Below are 18,904 nucleotides of genomic sequence, written 5' to 3'. Positions count from 1 at the left end.
TAAGCATCTAAGCCAGCTCTAATATCACCAGTGACCTCCAGAATGGTTTTGTCTGAGCAGAGTGTGGTGCAGGGGCATATATCCCCAGCTGGAAGCACTGCTGTGAATGCTAGCTGTGTTTTTAGAAAAGGATACTTCTCACTGTGCTTTCCCATCTCCCAAGGAAGCATTGTCTTCCATTATTTCCGCATCCTGCCTTGGAATTGGCAGGATTTGGCCCCTGGTATTTTGTATACTGAGCCCAGCCCTAATTAATCACATGCATCCTGATGATCTCAATTTTGGTCATACTGCCTCTTCATTGTGCTTCCTCCTACTCAACCTAGCAGTCATAGGAGTGGTATTAGGGCCTCCTCTTTTCTCTGTGCCTTTGGGTTCATAGGCAGGAGTGTAGCAGCTTCCTCCTCCCCTGAGCTGGACTGATGAAGACTTGGAAAATCTGTATAGCTGTTCCTACCCAGGGGAGTTGTCCATGTGCACATTTTTCAGGGAACCCCAGACACTGATGTTCTGTTAATTTAAAATTGTTCCATGATTTCTTGTCCTGAGCTAGCATAGGCAGGAAGCTGATGGCCAGTTTCATTAACTTTGCAGGGTCTGTCTCGCTCACCTACAGCCTGGATGAAGCGCTTGGTGTCACTAATAATGGTCAGGAAGTCCAAGAAGTTCACCTTCCCATCCCCTGCAATGTAAACAATATATCCTATTAACAGCACGCCTTTCAGCCTGGGAATGGGGAAAACATCCTTTCACTGACACTGGAGAGGGGTTTGTTCATAAGATCCATGCTAAGCATAAGTGCACAATTTCCCCCAATCCGTTGGTTACAGACGTGTGGCCAACATAGTTCTCAAGTCAAATCCCCTGTTTGCACTGCTCAGAGGAGTCCATTATTAGTGCCAGCACTAGTGTGTAGCCAGCCTGCCTCTGACCTCAGTGTCCTCAGGGCTTGAAGGTTGGGGTGTGGAAGAAAGAATCACAGAAAGGGGCAGGGGGAGGGGGGCTAATTACAAGGGAATAAATCCCTAATGAATCCCAGTTTGAAATTTTGATCAACCCAAGAACATTGCATTTGGTGCTGAATTGTGGCTTCAAGCCACTTGCTGTATTGACAAAGGTGAGGAGGAGCCCATCTGTATGAGTGAGAAAGAGTTATTACACTGTAGTGGCCTAGAGAGAGTTCAGAGGGACTTATCTCTGTGATGTGGACCTCCTTGATAAAGTGCTTTGAGATCTACTGATAATAAGTGTTATATCAGAACTAGAAGTTGTCACTTATGGCTGGCTGAAAGAGGATCCCTTTAACATGAGCAGGAAGACTGTCTTTGCAAGGGAGTGGACTGTGGTCTCCTTAACTAAGCTCCTGCCTCTGGCAGACATGAGATCTCACTTTTGATATGTCATATTGAATGAAATAGTTTGAATGTTTGTAAAGGTTGCCCATTAGCCAGTTTCAGGAAGAAGATAGGATCTATCTCCTTATCTAGTTCATTGTTTTGGAGCTATGTGCGAAATGTCCTGACTTCGCCTAAAACCTTAATCTAAATTGTACCTTTAGAAATTTTTTACAAAGAAAGTAAATATCCTAAATTCCGAGACATCAAAGCCTAAGGCCTTTTAACCAAATTGCTAAGAAAAGAGTATTTACAGTGATATGGAAGTCTCCCCAAGAATAATTTAAAAATGCTCAACAAAGGTAATTTCTGTTGAGTAAGATCCGAGCCCAAATTTGGGAGTTATGATGAATTGAGTAGGAGGAGCCCAATGACGGCAGCTCACTCAATAAAAACCTGTAACTTACTGTCCCAATTTGGAGGTGACTTCACTTGCAGAACAACGAAGGAAGAATCGCAAGTATAAGGTCGGATTAGATTGATCGCCTAATCAAGCCTCTCCGTGAACACGAATCTCTTAGTTCACGCTGAAGCCGCGGAGCACCCGAAAGGGACTGAAGGAAGGGGACGTAGTCCTATCACTGGTGAGCCCAGCTCATTGAATCGTATTGCTGAGGCCAGCCTATTGAACCGTACTACTGAGGCCAACCCATTAAATCGTACTACTGAGGAATGAAACCATATTTTGGTATTTGGCTTCTCGGAATTCTAGGATTGTAAGTATATTATGAAAAATAACAGTATTGATTCAAATTTAACTTTTAGTTGTAATTGTAGTTGTTTTTGTAACACTAATTCTTATAGCATTGTTTGGGAAGGAAGTGCATTCGGAGCATTGTTTCTGATATATGTAATTATTGTGTTTTTAATGTTTGTGGTGTTTCTTAAAGCTAAGCAGTGTTATATACGTAGCAAAGAGTTTTAAAATAAAATTGTGTTGTATAAATTAAGTGTGTAATCATTGTGAAATCGTGCAATCAGCTAACTACTCCCCCAGCCAGTGCATCAAAACGAATCAGTAAATTGTGTGGGATTTTCTCTATTCCATAACCCACTAGAGACATGATATAGCAGTGTTAATACAGTTTCTCTCTCCTTGCTCTGAACTGTCATATTCTGTCACAAGGTGCACAAAGATAGATGATCTTAGTGTTAAGGCACTAATCAGGGACTCTGATTTCAGCTTTATTTCAGACTTGATTTAAAGCTTTTTGGCATGTCACTTGATTTCTCTTTCCCAGTTAAAAATAATCATTCCTTCCACTACTCTGTCTTGCCTATTTAGATTATCAGCTCCAGAGGACTCTCTCCTGGTATGTATAGGTATGAGCCCTGCGCTCCAGTATTGAACCCTTGTGAATGAGATCTCTAGGCACTTCTGCAGTAGGACAGATGATACTGATTTTTAGCCTAGCCTGGGTGTATCTACACAAGATACTTTACAGTGCAGTAGACTAATCTATTGCACAGTAAAGCATCACTAGCTAACTGCATAGGAGCTAAACTGCGCAGTAGATTAGTCCAGGGGTTGTCAACCAGGGGTACATGTACCCCTGGGGGTACTTGGGAAGGCCCTAGGGGGTACATGTGGGTGGGCAGGGACAGAGCGTCACCACCCACCACCTCATGCCACCGCCTTCCAGGAGTAGGGCTGGGGGAGTGGCGGGATGAGGGCTGCAGCGTCCCTCTATGGGCTGTACAGGTGCCACCTGGTTGGCCAGACACGGTGGGGAGGGAGGGGTGGGGGGCCGCGCAGGGAAGCTTGCACCATCGCCACCACCCTGCACTGCTGCTGCTCTGCATCTGGCTATGCACCACCCACCCATCTCCATGTTCAACTGCGCACCACCTCCCCCCCTCCGCTCTGTGTCCAGCTGCTGGGGGTACACTTATTAAAAAAGGTTGAAAACTCTGGGATTAGTCTACTGTGCAGTTTTCTACTACCTGTGAAAACAGGTAGTATATTTACCACACAGTAGCTAATGCACAGTTATTGCTCCCAGTCAGCTCAGGCAGCAGGGGGTGGGAGAATAATCCCCTCCCCGCAGCAGCTGCCAGGGTGGGCTCCATTTGTGGAGCCTGGCTGGGACAATGTTCCCCGACCCTGGCTCCATGATCAGAGCTGGAACTGGGACATTGCTCCCTTCCCCCAGCAGTTGCGTGCTGCTGGGATGGGCTCCAATCTCAAGAGCCCAGCTGGGACAATGTCCCCCTGCCCCAAACCAGGGCTGGGAGCTGCCTGCTGCCAGGGTGGGAGGACATTGTCCCGGCTGGGCTATGTAACTGGAGCCTGCCACAGCAGCAGGCAGCTACCGGTGGCAGGCAGCAATCTCAGCCCTGGCTGCCATTGTGGAGCTTGGGCCAGGAAATGCCTGCTGCCAGGCTCTCTGATTGGAGCCCACCTCAGAAGCAGGCAGCTGCAGTGGGCAGGAAGGAATCTCCCAGCCCTGGCTAACATTGTGGAGCTGGGGCTGAGAGCTGCCTGCCTGAGGAGAATGCCCTGTCCAGCCCAGAGCTGGCTGGGACCTGCCCCAGAATGGGACAGTTCCCAAGCTGCATGGGAAAGTCCCGCTAGGCACAGGGCTTGTCCCCATATGCACAGAGTGGGAGAGCACGACAGCTGCCTCCCAGCACCGTGCACATCAGGCCCTCTCCTGATGTGCTGGCAGCCAGGAGACAGCTGCTGCTGCAGCCAGCAGAGCTCTCCTGGCTTTCTGCGCAGGGGGACTGTCCCCACACTCCCTGCCAACCCCCAGGCTAGCAGTCAGGGGGAGTCTGGAACTCCCTCTGGCTGCTGCAGATCTGCAAATCTGCTTCCAGGAAGGAGCACGTAGGTTTACTGCACAGTATTTTTACTGTGCAGTAAGCCTAGTTGAGTTAATAGCACATGTAGATGCACCCACTGTGTATATGCTGGGAGATTGAGACAACAATTTTTCCACTGTGGAACAAGTTAATATCATGTACACTTACTGTCCATATCAGCATATGCTAGCTCGTCATAGGCTTCTTGTTCAGTTAAATTCAGCCCCAGCTTCTTTGTAGTCATCTCCAGCCCATGTAGGTCAATGTTGCCATCTGAGTCCTTTGTGAAGAAATTGTAGGCATCGTAGAATGCTGTAGGCGGGCAGTTAAAGCACCATAAGATCAACAGATAAGGCTAAAGGGCTTCATGGCCTATGCTTTTTTTTGAAGCAGTTGACCCTAACAACTAGAAGTGGCCTGGAATGACTATTAACTACTGTTAACAGTAGTTCCAGGCCACTTCTAGCTGCTAGGGTCATTCACTTTCATGTTAGAATTATGAATCTGAGGAAGGAAAGTGCAACCCTAAGTTTAAGGCTCAGGGATCAGGTGGTCTTGGTTCAATTCTGGTTGTACCACAGGTGTGTCCTGTGTAACCCCAGGAAACTCCCTTATTCCCTCTGTGACTCAGGTCCTATTTGTAAATGGGGATAATGATATTTTCTTTCTCTTTCTGGTTTCTGTGAATTGTAAGATCCTTGGAGTAGGGATGATCTTTCACTTCTTGCATGAACAAGCATGTTGAGACCATGAAGTACTGCCATGATAGAAAATGTCATAGTTATCTCACAGGCTAAAGAACAAACCTTACACAGGAGGTGATAACTAGGTAAAATTACCTTCTAGTTGGTTCCTGGTCATATTCTTTGCTGCTTTGCACTTACTCCTGTCTAGGAGGATGGCTGATAATTCTCTGCCACGTGACAGTAAAAAAGGAAGATGGACAATTAAAAGCTGCAAACTGACATTGGCCCACGGATACACAGCTCCCACTGATGGATCAAGAATTTAGGGGAGGATAAAAAGCAGAATGCAAACTCTTGTCTTAGCTGTGCTGATATGGTCTAAGAACAAGATTACATGTAACAATTAGACCATGTTAAGGACACTTAAAACTTGAAGATAGTGCACTAAGGCTTGTTAACAAGTGCTAAGTGGCTGCGTGTCTTAAAGTTACACCAGTTCTGGCAAAGATTATCTTTGAGCTGTGCTACCTAGCTTCTGGATTTTCACCTGAGAGAAAACTGCCAATCTGCAGAGTCCTCCAGTATCCCAAGAGGCATTACTCCCAGGTGGACTAGATATCATCCAGGACTCTATGAGATTGACAGCTGGAAGCAGCAGGTGAGTGGAGAGGGAGGGTGAAGGGGTTGGGGGGGTGGGGCAGGAGCAGAAAGGGGAAGAGGAAGGGGAACAGGGGGAGGGGAGTTGCTGCTGGGCTGTGACCCCTTTTGGCCCCAGATCGCAACCTGACCACCTTAATTCCCTATTCTGCCACCCATATTCCTGTTTTGCCGCCCCAATCACCCCTACCATCCTCCAGTTTGACCTTCCACCCCTGGTTTGCCATCCTGCTGCCCTGAGCAGCCTGAGTGTGCCAGAGGCATTGGTGGGGAGGAAGGGTCCCCTTCCCTGCCTGCTCCCAGATTTCCTGCAGACTGCATTGCTCCTCCACACCCAGATCCAGTCCTAGTAGATCCTGCAGCTGAAGTGGGGCAGGAGAGGTGAGGAGCTGCTGGATAGCTGCAGAGCTCTGGGGGCTGGATCCAGGTACACAGGGGAGGTGTGAGCAGCAAGGAGCCCAGGAGCAGGCAGGGAGGGGAAACCTGAGCTGCAACCACCACTATTGCCATCTTTGGGTTGATTGTGGTGGCAGAGTGGCAATCCAGGGATGGAGGAGCTGATCAGGGGGCGATCCAGGGGCAGAGGAAGTGATCCAAGTGGTGTGGAGGGCCTTTCTCCTTCTTCCCAGCCTATACTGCAGCTAGAGAGCCAGTGAGTGTGGCTAGCATGGAGCAGACTTGCAGTCCCTCCCCATGCCCCTGCTCACCAGCCCTTTTGCAGGCAAAACTGAGCAGTACATGCTACACATGGTATTAACCCTTAGGCTAGGGACAGAAATTGCACATAAACCAGTGTAAGTGACTGGAAACCTGTTCAAATCTGTAACAACAGAAGTTCAGTACACATAAACTGCTTTCAAAATGGCCAAAACTGGTTTAAGATGAGCCTGGATGGATGTAGTATCAGACTTAACTGATTTAGATTAAATCAGTTTATTGAACTTTTGCCCCAGATCCCCTTCAGATTCAAGTTAACTCACTGTCCCCAAGCATCCCAAGATGCTTTGCATCTCCCCTGTAAATTCCCCCCACAGGGTGGGTGGCCTAGCTTTGTCCCAAGCTGTCTGCTCCAGTGGAGCAGGGATGTGTGCTTTAGGATGCCCCCAGCTGGGCCACTGCAGGCATGTGGCTGCATTTCCAAAATCAAAAGTGAATGTCTGACTCCATACCCACGTATCTTTTTTGGCAGGGGTTTCAGCATCATTTTCTTTGGCAGGGATTTCAACGTCATATCTGTTTTGGGGGTCTGGTCAAAGTTTGGCCCAGGTTTCTCTGGCATGAAAGACAAATGTGCAGTGGGTTAAAAATGCTCTGTTGGTAAGTAAATACATACAAACAAGCAAGTAAGCGTCTATTTTTTGGGAAGAGGGTATGCGCTAGGAAGGTGAGGTCTTTTCTGCTGCCAGATGCCAGGTCTCCATTAGGAGGTTCTGTTCTTGTAGCTGGCCTTGTGTACCACTATGGTGGAGGCAGCCCAGTAACAGAGACAGCCCCAGATAGTCCCCCTGTTATTTTCTGGCTGCCTCACCTCCTGGATTGACACCTTCATTTGACTTGCAACTAGGAGCACAAGGATCCTCCAGGACCAGCAACCCTCAGGGTGCTCCTGGTGCTCCAGAGCTGTGACCAGATTCAGCTCTTACTGACCCTCATGATAAGAAGTCCAGCCTGCCATGATGTAGCCAAAGTAATGGCCTGGGCACTGCCCCAGCTGGCTTGAGTATGGTCCTAACCCAGGGCAGGGCAATTATTTGGGCTGGAGAGCCACTTAGGGTGTTTTGGTGAGCTGTTCCAAGGGGAGGGTGCTGACCTGACCCAGTTCAGCAAGGAGATGGTGCTGATCCAGTGCAGAGGGAAAGGCGGGGGGAGAGAGAATTGATCCTATCCAGCTTGGGCTTGTCAGCCTCATGACCATTTCTGGGAGTGCCAGACAGAGCAGGCAGGTGGGTGAGGGGTCACCATAGAAACTGGCTTGGGACCCATGCAGGTAGGGTGCATTCAGCTGGGCAGATGGGATGGGGCTGCAGGCAGGCAGGGAGTAGCATCTGTGAGTGGGATGGGTGGGTGAAGCTGGAGCCGGGATCACAGGGCAAAGACAATGCAGGACCTTTGATAGATACAACCATCAGAAGGATTAAGGGCTCTTGAATACAGAAGGGATAATCCCACACACCCACCTGGTCTACTACCTAAGCAACCATCTAGGAGGCCATGTGACTCAGGTCTGCCCTGCAGACATGGTAATGATTATGTGCCACACCCCTGGGCTTCCAGGTCTGGATGGACCACCCACCCGTGGTACCACGGAGGTCTTTACCCAGACAGAGACTATGGTCCCAGCCTCCACACAAACAGAATCCTTGACTCCAGGCTGCAAGGTCTGCCTGGCATATCTGCTGGAGACTGAGAGCTGGGGCACTGGCACCCCAAGTTGTGGGATATGCTTGCTGGTGGAGACTCTGGAGGGCCGGGAGCTTCAGGGGGAGGTGAGCAGGGTACAAGTTTATCAGGGAACACGAGGTGGAAATCAACGTGTATTGCCAGGCCCTACACCCAGAGAAGGACACTATGGAAACCAGGCAGAAGAACGGGCTTGTGCAAGATGACCCAACCAACAGTGGGTGTAAGTTGGTCACTTCAGGCCCGAAGCCATGAGGCGCATCAGTCGCTCCATCAATAGCCCTGCACAATAGCTATGAAGCCCTCACAACATGAATGGATGGGGCATCTGTGTCATCTGCACTGCAAACAGGATGGGAGCAGCTGCCCCCACTAAGGAAGCAACTAAGGGTGATTGTCATGGGAGACTCCCTCCTGTGGGGCACAGGAGCCATTTGTCATCCAGACCCTCTTGCTTGAGAGGTCTGCAGCCTTTCAGGAGCCAGGATCCAAGGTGTTACGGAAAGGATCCCTAAGCTGGTCCATCATATGGACCACTACCCCATGCTCTTTGTCGATGTGGGCACCAACAATATGAGAAGAAACAGCTCTGGGGGAATCATGGGTGACTACAAGACCGTGGGGGCAAGCTCAAGGAACTAGGAGCACAAGTGGTCTTCTCCTCAATCCTTCCACTCAGGGGCTGAGGCCTATGAAGGGAGGAGTGCATTGAAGAGGTCAACCAAAGACTTTGCAGATGGTGTCACTGCATAGGCTTTGGATTCCTTGACCTTGACATGCAGAGCAATGGTATTCAAGAGATGGTATTCACCTCACAGGCAGAGGGAGGAAGCTCTTTTCTATGAGAATTGCCGACTTGCTTAGGAGGGCTTTAAACTAGGCATGTCTGAGGAAGACGGGAGAGGTTCCACTGTTACACATGAATCCACTGCTGTACATGAATCCTCTTCCCATAATGACTTGTGAGAGGGCATCAACGTAGTGGACACCCACGTGAGCACCAACACCCTAAGATACACACACAGTGCCAGAAAAACTGAGGCGAACAGAGGGGAACTTAGGTGCCGTTATGGGAATACCAGAAGCATGGGCAACAAACAGGAGGAACTGGCTCTCCTGGCAGATGAGGAATTTGACATCATTGGGCTGATGGAGACCTGGTGGGATGAGATATACGATTGGGCAGTGGATATCGAGGACTATAGGCTTTACAGGAAGGATTCAGTTAGGAAGAAGGTAGAAGGGGTGGCCCTCTACATGAAGAGTATTACCTCTCCCTGCAGGTCAGGTTTGATAGTGGGGAGAGGTCCTTCGAGACCCTCTGGGTCAAGATACAAGGCAGTTCAGGAGAGGAAGACCTGATGGTGGGAGAATACTACAGACCTCATTCCCAAGAACAGGAGAATGATCAGGCATTTTCCAGGTAGCCAGAACTAAAGACCTGATTGTCATGGGTAACTTCAACTACCCTGACATCTGTGGGGAGAACCATTCGGCTGGCTCCAGCAAGTCAGCCAATTTCTTGGCAGCTATCAGTGACCTGTTCCTGTCACAGGTTGTCGAAGGACTGACTAGGGGTAAAGCCACTCTGGACTTAGTGCTTACCAAAGGAGAGGACATGGGAGGGGACCTGAGGATTGGAGGCACTCTGGGTGACAGTGATCATGATCTGATTAGGCTCATCATCCACCAGAAGGCCAGGATGAACAAAAGTCCTAGATTTCAGAAGGGCAGAGTTTGACAAACCCAGGAGGTTAGGCCCCCTGCGACCAGTGACTGGATGATTTGGGAGTTCAGGAGAGATGGTGGCTTTTAAAGGGAGCAATTCTCACTGCCCAAAAAGAGGTCATTCCCACATGATCAAGGAGTGGGAAAGAAGCCAAGAGACCTGCTTGGCTCAACAGCAACATTAGAGAACTTTTGAAAAAGGTTCAGCAACCAGAGAAGAGTTCACTTATATTTATCAGGGTCTGCAGGTATGAGATACGGAAAGCCAAGCCAGGCATGGAGATCAAGCTGGCATCTGAAATAAAGGAGATCAAAAAGTCCTTCTACAGGTACATGGGGAGCAAGAAAAAAATTGAGTTCCACTGTGGGACTCCTACTGAATATGGAGGGATAGCTCACAGTTGACCCCCATGAAAAGGCAGAATTCCTAAATGAATACTTTACATCGGTATTCCAGAAGGCTAATAGGAGCTGTGCACCCATTCAGGGGCCCAGAGAACATGGAGAAGCCTGCAGACAACATCAAATCAGTCCTGAACAGGTGAGGGTCCCTCTTAGAACAATTGGATGTTTTCAAGTCTACTGGGCCAGATGACCTACATCCAAGAGTCCTGAAAGAACTGGCTGAACTCATAGCAGGGCCTTTGGTGAAGATATTCGAAAAGTCATGGAACTCAGGGTGGTCCTGGATGACTGGAAGAGGGCCAATGTGGTGCCCATCTTTAAGAAAGGGAGGAGGGATGACCCTGCAAACTACAGACCGGTTAGTTTGACTTCGGTCCTTGGAAAAACTTTTGAGAAAATTGTTAAAGAGGCCATCAATCACAAGCTTGTAACTGACAGGGTATTAAGAAACAACCAGCATGGCTTTGTGGAGGGTAGATCATGCCTGACAAACCTGGTGTCCTTTTACAACAAGGTAACTAACCAGCTGGACAAGGGTCATGAGGTAGACATCATTTACTTAGATTTCAGTAAGGCCTTTGATTCTGTCTCCCATGACAATAAAACTGGAGGGTAATGGCCTGGACCAGCCTACAGTGGGTGGATAACTGGCTTAGAGGCTGGTCCTAGAGTTGTAATCGATGGGACGGCCTCATCCTAGAGGACTATCTCCACTGGTGTTCCACAAGGATCAGTGCTTGGACACTTACTAGGTTGAAAACCCTTGCTCTGTGATTAAGTTTGTGGACAATACTAAGTGGTGGAGAAATGTGGGCACACCAGAGGATAGGGCAAGGATCCAGGACGACCTAGACAGATTGGTTCTGTGGGCTGATCAGAGTCAGATGAGGTTCAACAGGGAAAATTGCCAGGTCTTTCATCTGGGTAGGAAGAACCTTCACCTTAACTATTGGATAGGTGGCAGCCCACTGGCTAACACTACATCTGAATGGGCCCTGGAGGTCACAATCAACCAGAAGATGAATATGAGCCAACAGTGCGATGAAGCCACCAGCAGAGCGAATTGAACTCTGGTGTGCATCAGTCGATGTGTTACCAACAGATGCAAGGAGTTGCTTTTCCCTCTCTACTCAGTGTTGGTGAGGCACAACTGGAGTACTGTGCCCAGTTTTGGGCACTGCACTTCAAGAAGGATGTGGACAAACTTGAGAGGGTGGAGAGAATGGCCACCTGCATGATTGGGGGCCTGGAGGATGGGCCCTATGAGGAGAGACTGCGGGAGCTGGGCTTGTTCAGGCTGGGTAAGAGGAGGCTGTGAGGAGACTTGATAGCCGCCTACAAATATGTCAGGGGGGAACACCAAGATCTGGGGGAGCAACTCTTCAGGAAGGCAGCCCTTGGAAGGATGTGGACCAATTGTTACAAACTAACAGAGGAAAGATTTAGGCTGGACAGAAGGAAGAACTTCTCCATAAGGGTAACTAGAACCTGGAACACACTCCTAGCAGCTGTGGTACGGTCACCATCCTTGGAGGTATTCAAGAGGAGGCTGGATAAGCACCTCATTGAGCTAGTTTGAGCTTTTTAATCTCCTGCCTATGGCAGGGGACCAGACTTGATGATCTTACAGGTCCCTTACAGTCCATTGACTCTATTAAAGGATATCAGTCATTGCATCTCAGGATTATTTTTCAAATGGATCAAATGCCCTTTAGTCACAGGTGTAGTGTCTGATGTTTTTGAGCAGATGCACTGGCAACAATGTTTGGGCCATAGAAACATATATGCCATGCTCTGCACACTACCTTGTGATATGCCCAACACTCACCGTTAACTGTAGAATGCCACTGGACCTCCTGCAGCAACTTATTAGTTACATGGATCCCCTTGTTGGCTAGAATAGAGTCCAGGTCATTGATGTCCATCTTTTCCTCTTAATAATCAAGCAAAATTAAATGTACCAATGCTGTGTACGTTACAAAAACTATATAAAATTATATGCATGGTGCTGTATATACCCATACTGGAGACACCTTTTATCAGCGTGGCATGTGGCATTATCTATCTACTTCCAGAGACAACAGTGATGAGGGCCATGTGTCAGATAGTCTATTTCAGGTACATACCTATAACAGATAGGTTAAGAACAAGGTTGAGAAAGAGGGACCATCTTTAGCTGCTATAAATTGGCAATGCCCCATGGAAGCTAATACATTTATGTTGATTTACATTAGATGAAGATCTGGCATCAGCTGACAGACGAACAGACTGAATTTCTTCAACAAGGAGAAATGCAAAGTGCTGCACCTAGGGAGGAAAAATGTCCAGCATACCTACAGCCTAGGAAATGACCTGCTTGGTGGCATGGAAGCGGAAAGGGATCTTGGAGTCCTAGTGGACTCCAAGATGAACATGAGTCGTCAGTGTGACGAAGTCATCAGAAAAGCTAATGGCACTTTATTGTGCATCAGCAGATGCATGATGAACAGATCCAAGGAGGTGATACTTCCCCTCTATTGGGTGCTGGTCAGACCGCAGTTGGAGTACTGCGTGCAGTTTTGGGCGCCACACTTCAAGAGGGATGTGGATAACCTGGAGAGGGTCCAGAGAAGGGCTGCTCATATGGTTAAGGGCCTGCAGACCAAGCCCTACGAAGAGAGACTAGAGAACCTGGACCTTTTCAGCCTCCGGAAGAGAAGGTTGAGAGGCGACCTTGTGGCTGCCTATAAGTTCATCGTGGGGGCACAGAAGGGAATTGGTGAGGCTTTACTCACCAAGGCACCCCTGGGGGTTACAAGAAGTAATGGCCATAAGCTAGTAGAGAGCAGATTTAGATTAGACATTAGGAAGAACTTCTTCACAGTTAGAGTGGCCAAAGTCTGGAATGGACTCTTTCCTGCCTATGCAGGGGGTCGGACTCGATGATCTATTGAGGTCCCTTCTGACCCTAACATCTATGAATCTAATGGGGTCAGGAAGGAATTTATCCCCTAGGTCAGATTGAAAGAGACTGAATGGGGGTTTGTTTTTCTCTATAGCACAGGACACAGTCCTTTTCTTAGTCTCTTTTGAGCATGTATTAACAAACTACTTCCTTGCCAATGCAGTGCCAGGGCATTAGCACTGCCCTTGTCTCCCCTGCAACCTATGGCATGTTATGGGGTGTTTTTGGTGTTCTTGTGCCTTGTTGCTGTGTGTGAGGGTCACACAATCGTTTTGGGGATTTCTTGGGTATATGACTACCTGTAAATGCAGGGTACTGGACTTGATAGCCTAGGAGGCCCCTTCTCATCTTAGGTTCTTATGTTCCCAGTAAAGCTCTTGCTCACCTTTTACTGAGGACCGGGTCTGAGTTGGTCTCACTCCTTGAATGAATTCACTCAAATTCATGTTCCCCTCAGCTAAAATGGAACACATAGCAGTGGCTGGGAAGAACAAGACTATGAAAACTGAAGAGCAGAGGGAGACCAGGGAGACACTCACTATCAGTAGTCATAAAATTCAGGGCTTCCTGCATCTCCTCACTGGTTAAGTAGATCCCCATGTCAGCCAGAATGGAGTCCAGGTTACAGATATTGACTCTGTCTTCTTAAGTAGAAAGGAAATGTTGGGGTTTGACCTCTACACCTTCCCTATTCCCCTAATCAGCACCCCAGAAAGGGAAATGATAAGGACTATTTAGACTTTCTGGCATAACACCTTTGATATGTAATTGTTATCTAATGCCTGCCATTCAAGCAGCAACATTACAAAAGCTGCAAATCCTCCTCTCAAGGATGCTGATGCAAAACACTAATGTCTTGACCAAAGCTAGAACTTATAAACTAGTTTCCTTTTAGGCTTATCTCTGTGATGTACTTACTTTGCCCCCCACTGCTAAATTATTGGAGAACTTCACAATTTTTAGTGTAGTCATCCTCATAATGTTAGGGCAGTGCTATTCTCTCCATTTCACTGATGGGGAAGCAGAGAGAAACCAAGATGTAGGTAGGCACCTAAATGCCTACAATGTAATTTTGAGGACTTCCTAAATTACAAAACTATTGAAAAGTGGAGCTGCTGCCCACAGAAGTAGTGACTTAAAGTTATATGACCACAGTCCATATAGAAGTACCTAAAATCAGTGGCATGGTTTTTAAAACCTCTGAACAAACAGCAGCTCCTGATGAACTTAAGGGGAGTTTCTGAGTGCTGAGCACTTTGGAAAATCAGTCCGTTTCACTGGGGTGCTTAAATGAAGTGTGTGGGGGGTGTACACCAGGGAAGAAGAGCTATTTAACCTAAAAAACAATGTTAGTACAAAGAACAGTGAGTATAAACTGGTCATGAATAAATTTAAGCTGGAAATCAGAAGACAGTGTGTAAGTGTTAATCAGGTTCTGGAATAGCCACCCAGTGGAAGTAATAGAAACAAAAAAAAAATCAGTTTTTAAGACATTGTTCGATTAGTTTGTAAAAGGGATTCTCAGCCATGGTGCCTATGACAGCAGGACACTGGCCTTGATGAATGGGAAGTTCCTTCCACTGCTATGTCCCATGTTCCATTAGCCACAGAGGCAACTAAATGCCAGTTCTGGACCAAAACACATTGTAGGGGACCAGCTGGGGATAACAGACCTGTTCTTAGCAAGTAAAGGACAAAAAACGTGCATCTCCACCTTCCTGAGAGCACCCGGGGTGGGGCGGGGGGAGGGTGGGGCACATCATATACAATGGCTGCAGAGAGTCTTTGTTCTCACATACTTTCGATTTGGGATGGTCTCTGTGTACTCATCATGCTGTTCATAAATGTGCTCAAGCTGATTTTGCCATCTCCTGCAAGGGAAAGCACCAGTTGGAGGCAAGGGCTAGGAACAGGCGTGAAGCAGGGGCAGCAGCTGCTGGAGTTAGACCGCTGGGTTCTGTTGCTCTGGTGTCACAAAGCTAGAATCCCTTGTGCACAAAGGAAGAGGCCAGTAGGGGCAATAGTTCAGTGCTGACTCCACAGCACAGATTCCTGTTTTGAAGGAGGGGAGGGGAGGTGGCAATTGGAAGGAGTCTTTAGGTTTTGGTAATTTCTAGTTGCTACCAAGAATATATAAGCAACTGGCTGCAAATGAGAGCAGCCTTTGAGTCTACAGAGGAAGATGAGCTGAGGTGAAGTAAACAGATTACAGTCAGGATTTTAGATATGCCCAGGCAGTAACAGCAGGGAGAAGCTCCCTCACTACACTGCTCCTCCCCACACCCATGTTGGCAGCACGTACCTTTCCTGTTCACCTGGTCTCACACCCTGGGGCTCTGACAAACCTTGGGTTTCCCCAATGAAGACAGTCATAAGGGCAGTGGAAAGGCTCACCGTCCACAGTGATGTGCTTCAGTTCCTTCTGTATCTCCTCACTGGTTAGATGGATCCCCATGCTGGCCAGGATGGTGTCTAGGTTACTGACATCGACCCTGTCCTCTATTGAAAGAAGCACTGTATTGGAAACCATTACGGTTTTAATTTTCTTTTTCCATTTATATGTTTAAGTATCATTCTAAACAACCAAGCAAGGCAATAATCCCCCAGGTGCAGCCAGGATGCAAAGGAGCTCTTGGAACACGGAGAGAAAAATGAAAACAAGAATATTAAAGACACTATGTCTTTCTGTAGTCAAACTAACCTGAAGATCTGGAAGCACTTCAAACACACAAGTAAAATAAAACTTCCATGCCCCCTATGAGGCCGGGCAGTATTAGCCTGGTTTTATAACAGGGGAAACTGAGGGAGAGAGGGATAAGGTAATTGGTTTAAAGTCACCATATATGTGGACTGCAGCAAGGAGGAGAACAGAAGCCTGCTGTCTTGATTCTATATGATTGTGAACTGATTCCTGTGTTCTATTCTGAAGAAACCCTTGCATCCTTAATTAATGGTTCTCTCTTAGCCCAACTTCTCCAGATTTGTATCCTTCAAAGTTTATTAGTCAGAAGAAATATTGTTACATACAAAAGCCTCTGGGGACAAGAATGGCATGAAAGCCCAAGTGCTGAAAACATTAAGGCATGTGCTTAACTTTACCCTAATGACTTCAAGGAGAATGCCTATGAGTGAAGTGAAGCATGTGCATTCTTGCAGGACCAGGGCTTTCAAAGTCAGAGAGTTAGAGCTAGGAAATATGAAATTAAAGATGCCAAAATTAAAGATCCTTCCTTCTTTCTCTTTGTGCAGCTTTAGTACCCGAGAGCTTTAATTATATAAAACCACACTGTTGCTTCCAGAGGACTCCTGGCTCATTCAGTGCGCTAAGGATCTCCCATCAGTCTGTGTTATACTCACGCTCTCCTTCAACAGGTGGCAATTTCTGGACATCCCTCAATCCCTTCATCAGTTCACTCAAATTCACCTTTCCATTTGTTGTAAGGCAAAGCACAGCCAAAGTCAGGGAAATGATAGACAGACTAATGGACAGAGAGGGGGAGAGGAACTAAGCTCAGTGCTAAAGCTAAGCAGAGTTGCCGGGGAAGGAGATGTTCTTTCTAAATGATGCAGCCATCGCATCCTTGAAAGGTGTCAGTGTGGAGAACATGAAATTCAAAGGGCCAGAGCCTGCTTCCCTTTAAAATGGGGTGAATTGAAGTCACTGTATGTTGCTTTTGTTATGAGTGCAAATATATTTTCAGACCATTTAAAGATTTCCCCACCACCACCCCTGCACTACCAAGAAACGTTAAGTAAAATATAATTAGTTATTTAGTCCAGGCATCAGTGCTGTTATGCCAAGTTTACGCCGGTTTAGATGATAGCAGAAGCCAAGCCTATGATGTTATTTAAAATGGATCAATTGTCTCTTATACCTGACTGTCATCTGACAAGCATAAAACACAAGCATAAGCAGGAATTTCAATGCTGTTTTCAATCACCACTCCCACTTTACCAACAGAGAGAGGACTGGAAACACCAACCATCAACTGGTGTATGTTTCAGGGCCTCCTGCAGCTCCTCATTGGTCACATAGATCCCCATGCTGCTCAGGATGGAGTCCAGGTGCTGGATGCCGACCTTATCTCCTAGGTCAGGTGGGGAAGGCATTAGTCAGTGGGGAGATTTTCCCAGGTAAGAGGAGAGTGAAGATGGAGCAAGGGGCTTGGGGTGTGACATGTGCACAGAGTTTACAACCCCCTTCCCTAAACCCCCTCCTTGAACCACTTGTATCTTAATTGCCACTTCACAGAGTTTAGTCAAGTTTCAGGCCAGCAGGGACCATTAGGTCATCTAGTCTAAATTGTTGGTCGAAGGCCATTTAGTTTCTTTCAGACACTCCTATATTGCTCCACTCTATGATCCTAGAGTCAGCCCTAGGATCATAGGAAAGCAGGGCTGGAAGGGACCTCATTAGGTCATCTAGCCCAACCCCCCTGCTCAAGGAAGGATTATCCCAGCCAACCATTTGTCTGACCTGCTTTTTAAACTTTCCAAGGATGGAGATCCCACAACTTCTCTAGGCAGCTTGTTCCAATGCCTAACCACCCTCACAGGGTATTGTTACACAGTAACTTAAAGATGCATTAAGGGCTCTTAAAGCAGGAGTGTCTACACATGACAGCAGGAAACCACATGCTAAGGGCCCTCTGAATAGTTTAAAGATAATCCTCTTTCATCAAGGATTATCTCTAACTGTTTTTTGGGCAGTTTGTGTTGCAGTCACGTGTGACTGCTCCACAGGCCCATAATCAGTTAGGAGTGATTCTCCAGCATCCCAGGAGGCACTGCTCCCAGCCACTCTATCTTTTCCAAGTGCCAGTAGGTGCAGTGGCACCTAAATGTAAGTGTAACCTGGGTGGCAGCCCAATAGTTGCCACCCCTGCCCAATATCAGGGATGGTGTGGTGAGAGTGGGGCAGGGCTTCCGGCCAGCACCAATTTACTTTCCAGCCGGCCCCTGCTCCCCACAGAGCAGCCCGTGGTCCCAAGAAGGTCTAACACTTAACTGATTTAACTATTTACACTTTATTTACAAAACAAGAATAAAAGGAAAGGTTATTTACAAGTGAACTTAAATGGCATAACCAGGATCACAAAACAAACCAGAATGCATTAGTCAACCTTTGACTCAAGAACCACGGGTAGGGTAACTGGCAGCTTTCAGCCACTGCTGAGATGCTACAGCAAGGAAGCAAGGTGCTCGCTCCCAGCAACTCCAACAGGCTTCCCAATAAGCGACAGACTGCAAGTGTAAGCTCTTCTGGTCTGCAGCTATCAAATTGTACCAAACCCCAACCCCTCAAAGAGGCTGAAGGGTGACCCTCTGTGGCAACCAAAAAGGCAAGCAACAAGCAACAGAGTAGGCTCCTGCAGCAATCGGCATGACCCAAGCACAAAGCTCAGGGACTCCATCCGATGACAATCAGCTGCAGAATAAGGGACAGGACTGAGTCCCCTCTGGGGCAGTCAGTGGCAGAGGGTGCTGCTCTAAACCCCTGCTCCAGATGACTGGCCAGGCACCCCACACGCCTTGTGGCTCGCCAATCCTGCTTCAAGTGCCGGCCTGCATCCCGAGCTCCCGGGGACCCTTGTCCTGGCACTCTGCTGTTCTTCAGGATCCCAGTGCCTTGCCTGCTGCTGTCCTGCTTCCCCAGGGAAGGGAAGGGGTTTCCTCAACTCACTAGATCAGCTCCCTGCTTTGGATAAGGATGCTGCCTGTGCTCCTGGTCGCTGCTGCTTCTCTGCAGTGGAGTGGAGACTGACTGCAACCCCTAGCCCCTGGGACACCGGACACATCCAGCACACTGCAATGGGGCCTTGGGGCACCAGCTCTCTGCCCCAAGTCCTGGCCGCTGCTCCCTCCATTGTCCTCAGTCCCTCAGG

General features: G+C 47.9%; 1 protein-coding gene across 1 annotated transcript in view; it reads right to left on the bottom strand.

The window, feature by feature from the left end:
* Positions 1-18,904, bottom strand: part of EFCAB3 (EF-hand calcium binding domain 3) — a 110,078-nt gene that overhangs the window by 11,604 nt on the left and 79,570 nt on the right. Inside the window, exons 33-40 of the mRNA XM_025196857.1 lie at positions 17,003-17,107; positions 16,377-16,451; positions 15,414-15,518; positions 14,819-14,890; positions 6,712-6,814; positions 5,039-5,112; positions 4,368-4,511; positions 611-682 (exon numbers count right to left, since the gene is read on the bottom strand). Of these exons, the coding sequence (XP_025052642.1) occupies positions 611-682; positions 4,368-4,511; positions 5,039-5,112; positions 6,712-6,814; positions 14,819-14,890; positions 15,414-15,518; positions 16,377-16,451; positions 17,003-17,107 (750 nt within the window). The remainder of the gene's footprint in view (positions 1-610; positions 683-4,367; positions 4,512-5,038; positions 5,113-6,711; positions 6,815-14,818; positions 14,891-15,413; positions 15,519-16,376; positions 16,452-17,002; positions 17,108-18,904) is intronic.

This window comes from Alligator sinensis, unplaced genomic scaffold, assembly GCF_000455745.1.
Source record: "Alligator sinensis unplaced genomic scaffold, ASM45574v1 scaffold444_1, whole genome shotgun sequence".
Taxonomy (NCBI): domain Eukaryota; kingdom Metazoa; phylum Chordata; order Crocodylia; family Alligatoridae; genus Alligator; species Alligator sinensis.
This window is presented reverse-complemented; position numbering and strand designations above follow the sequence as displayed.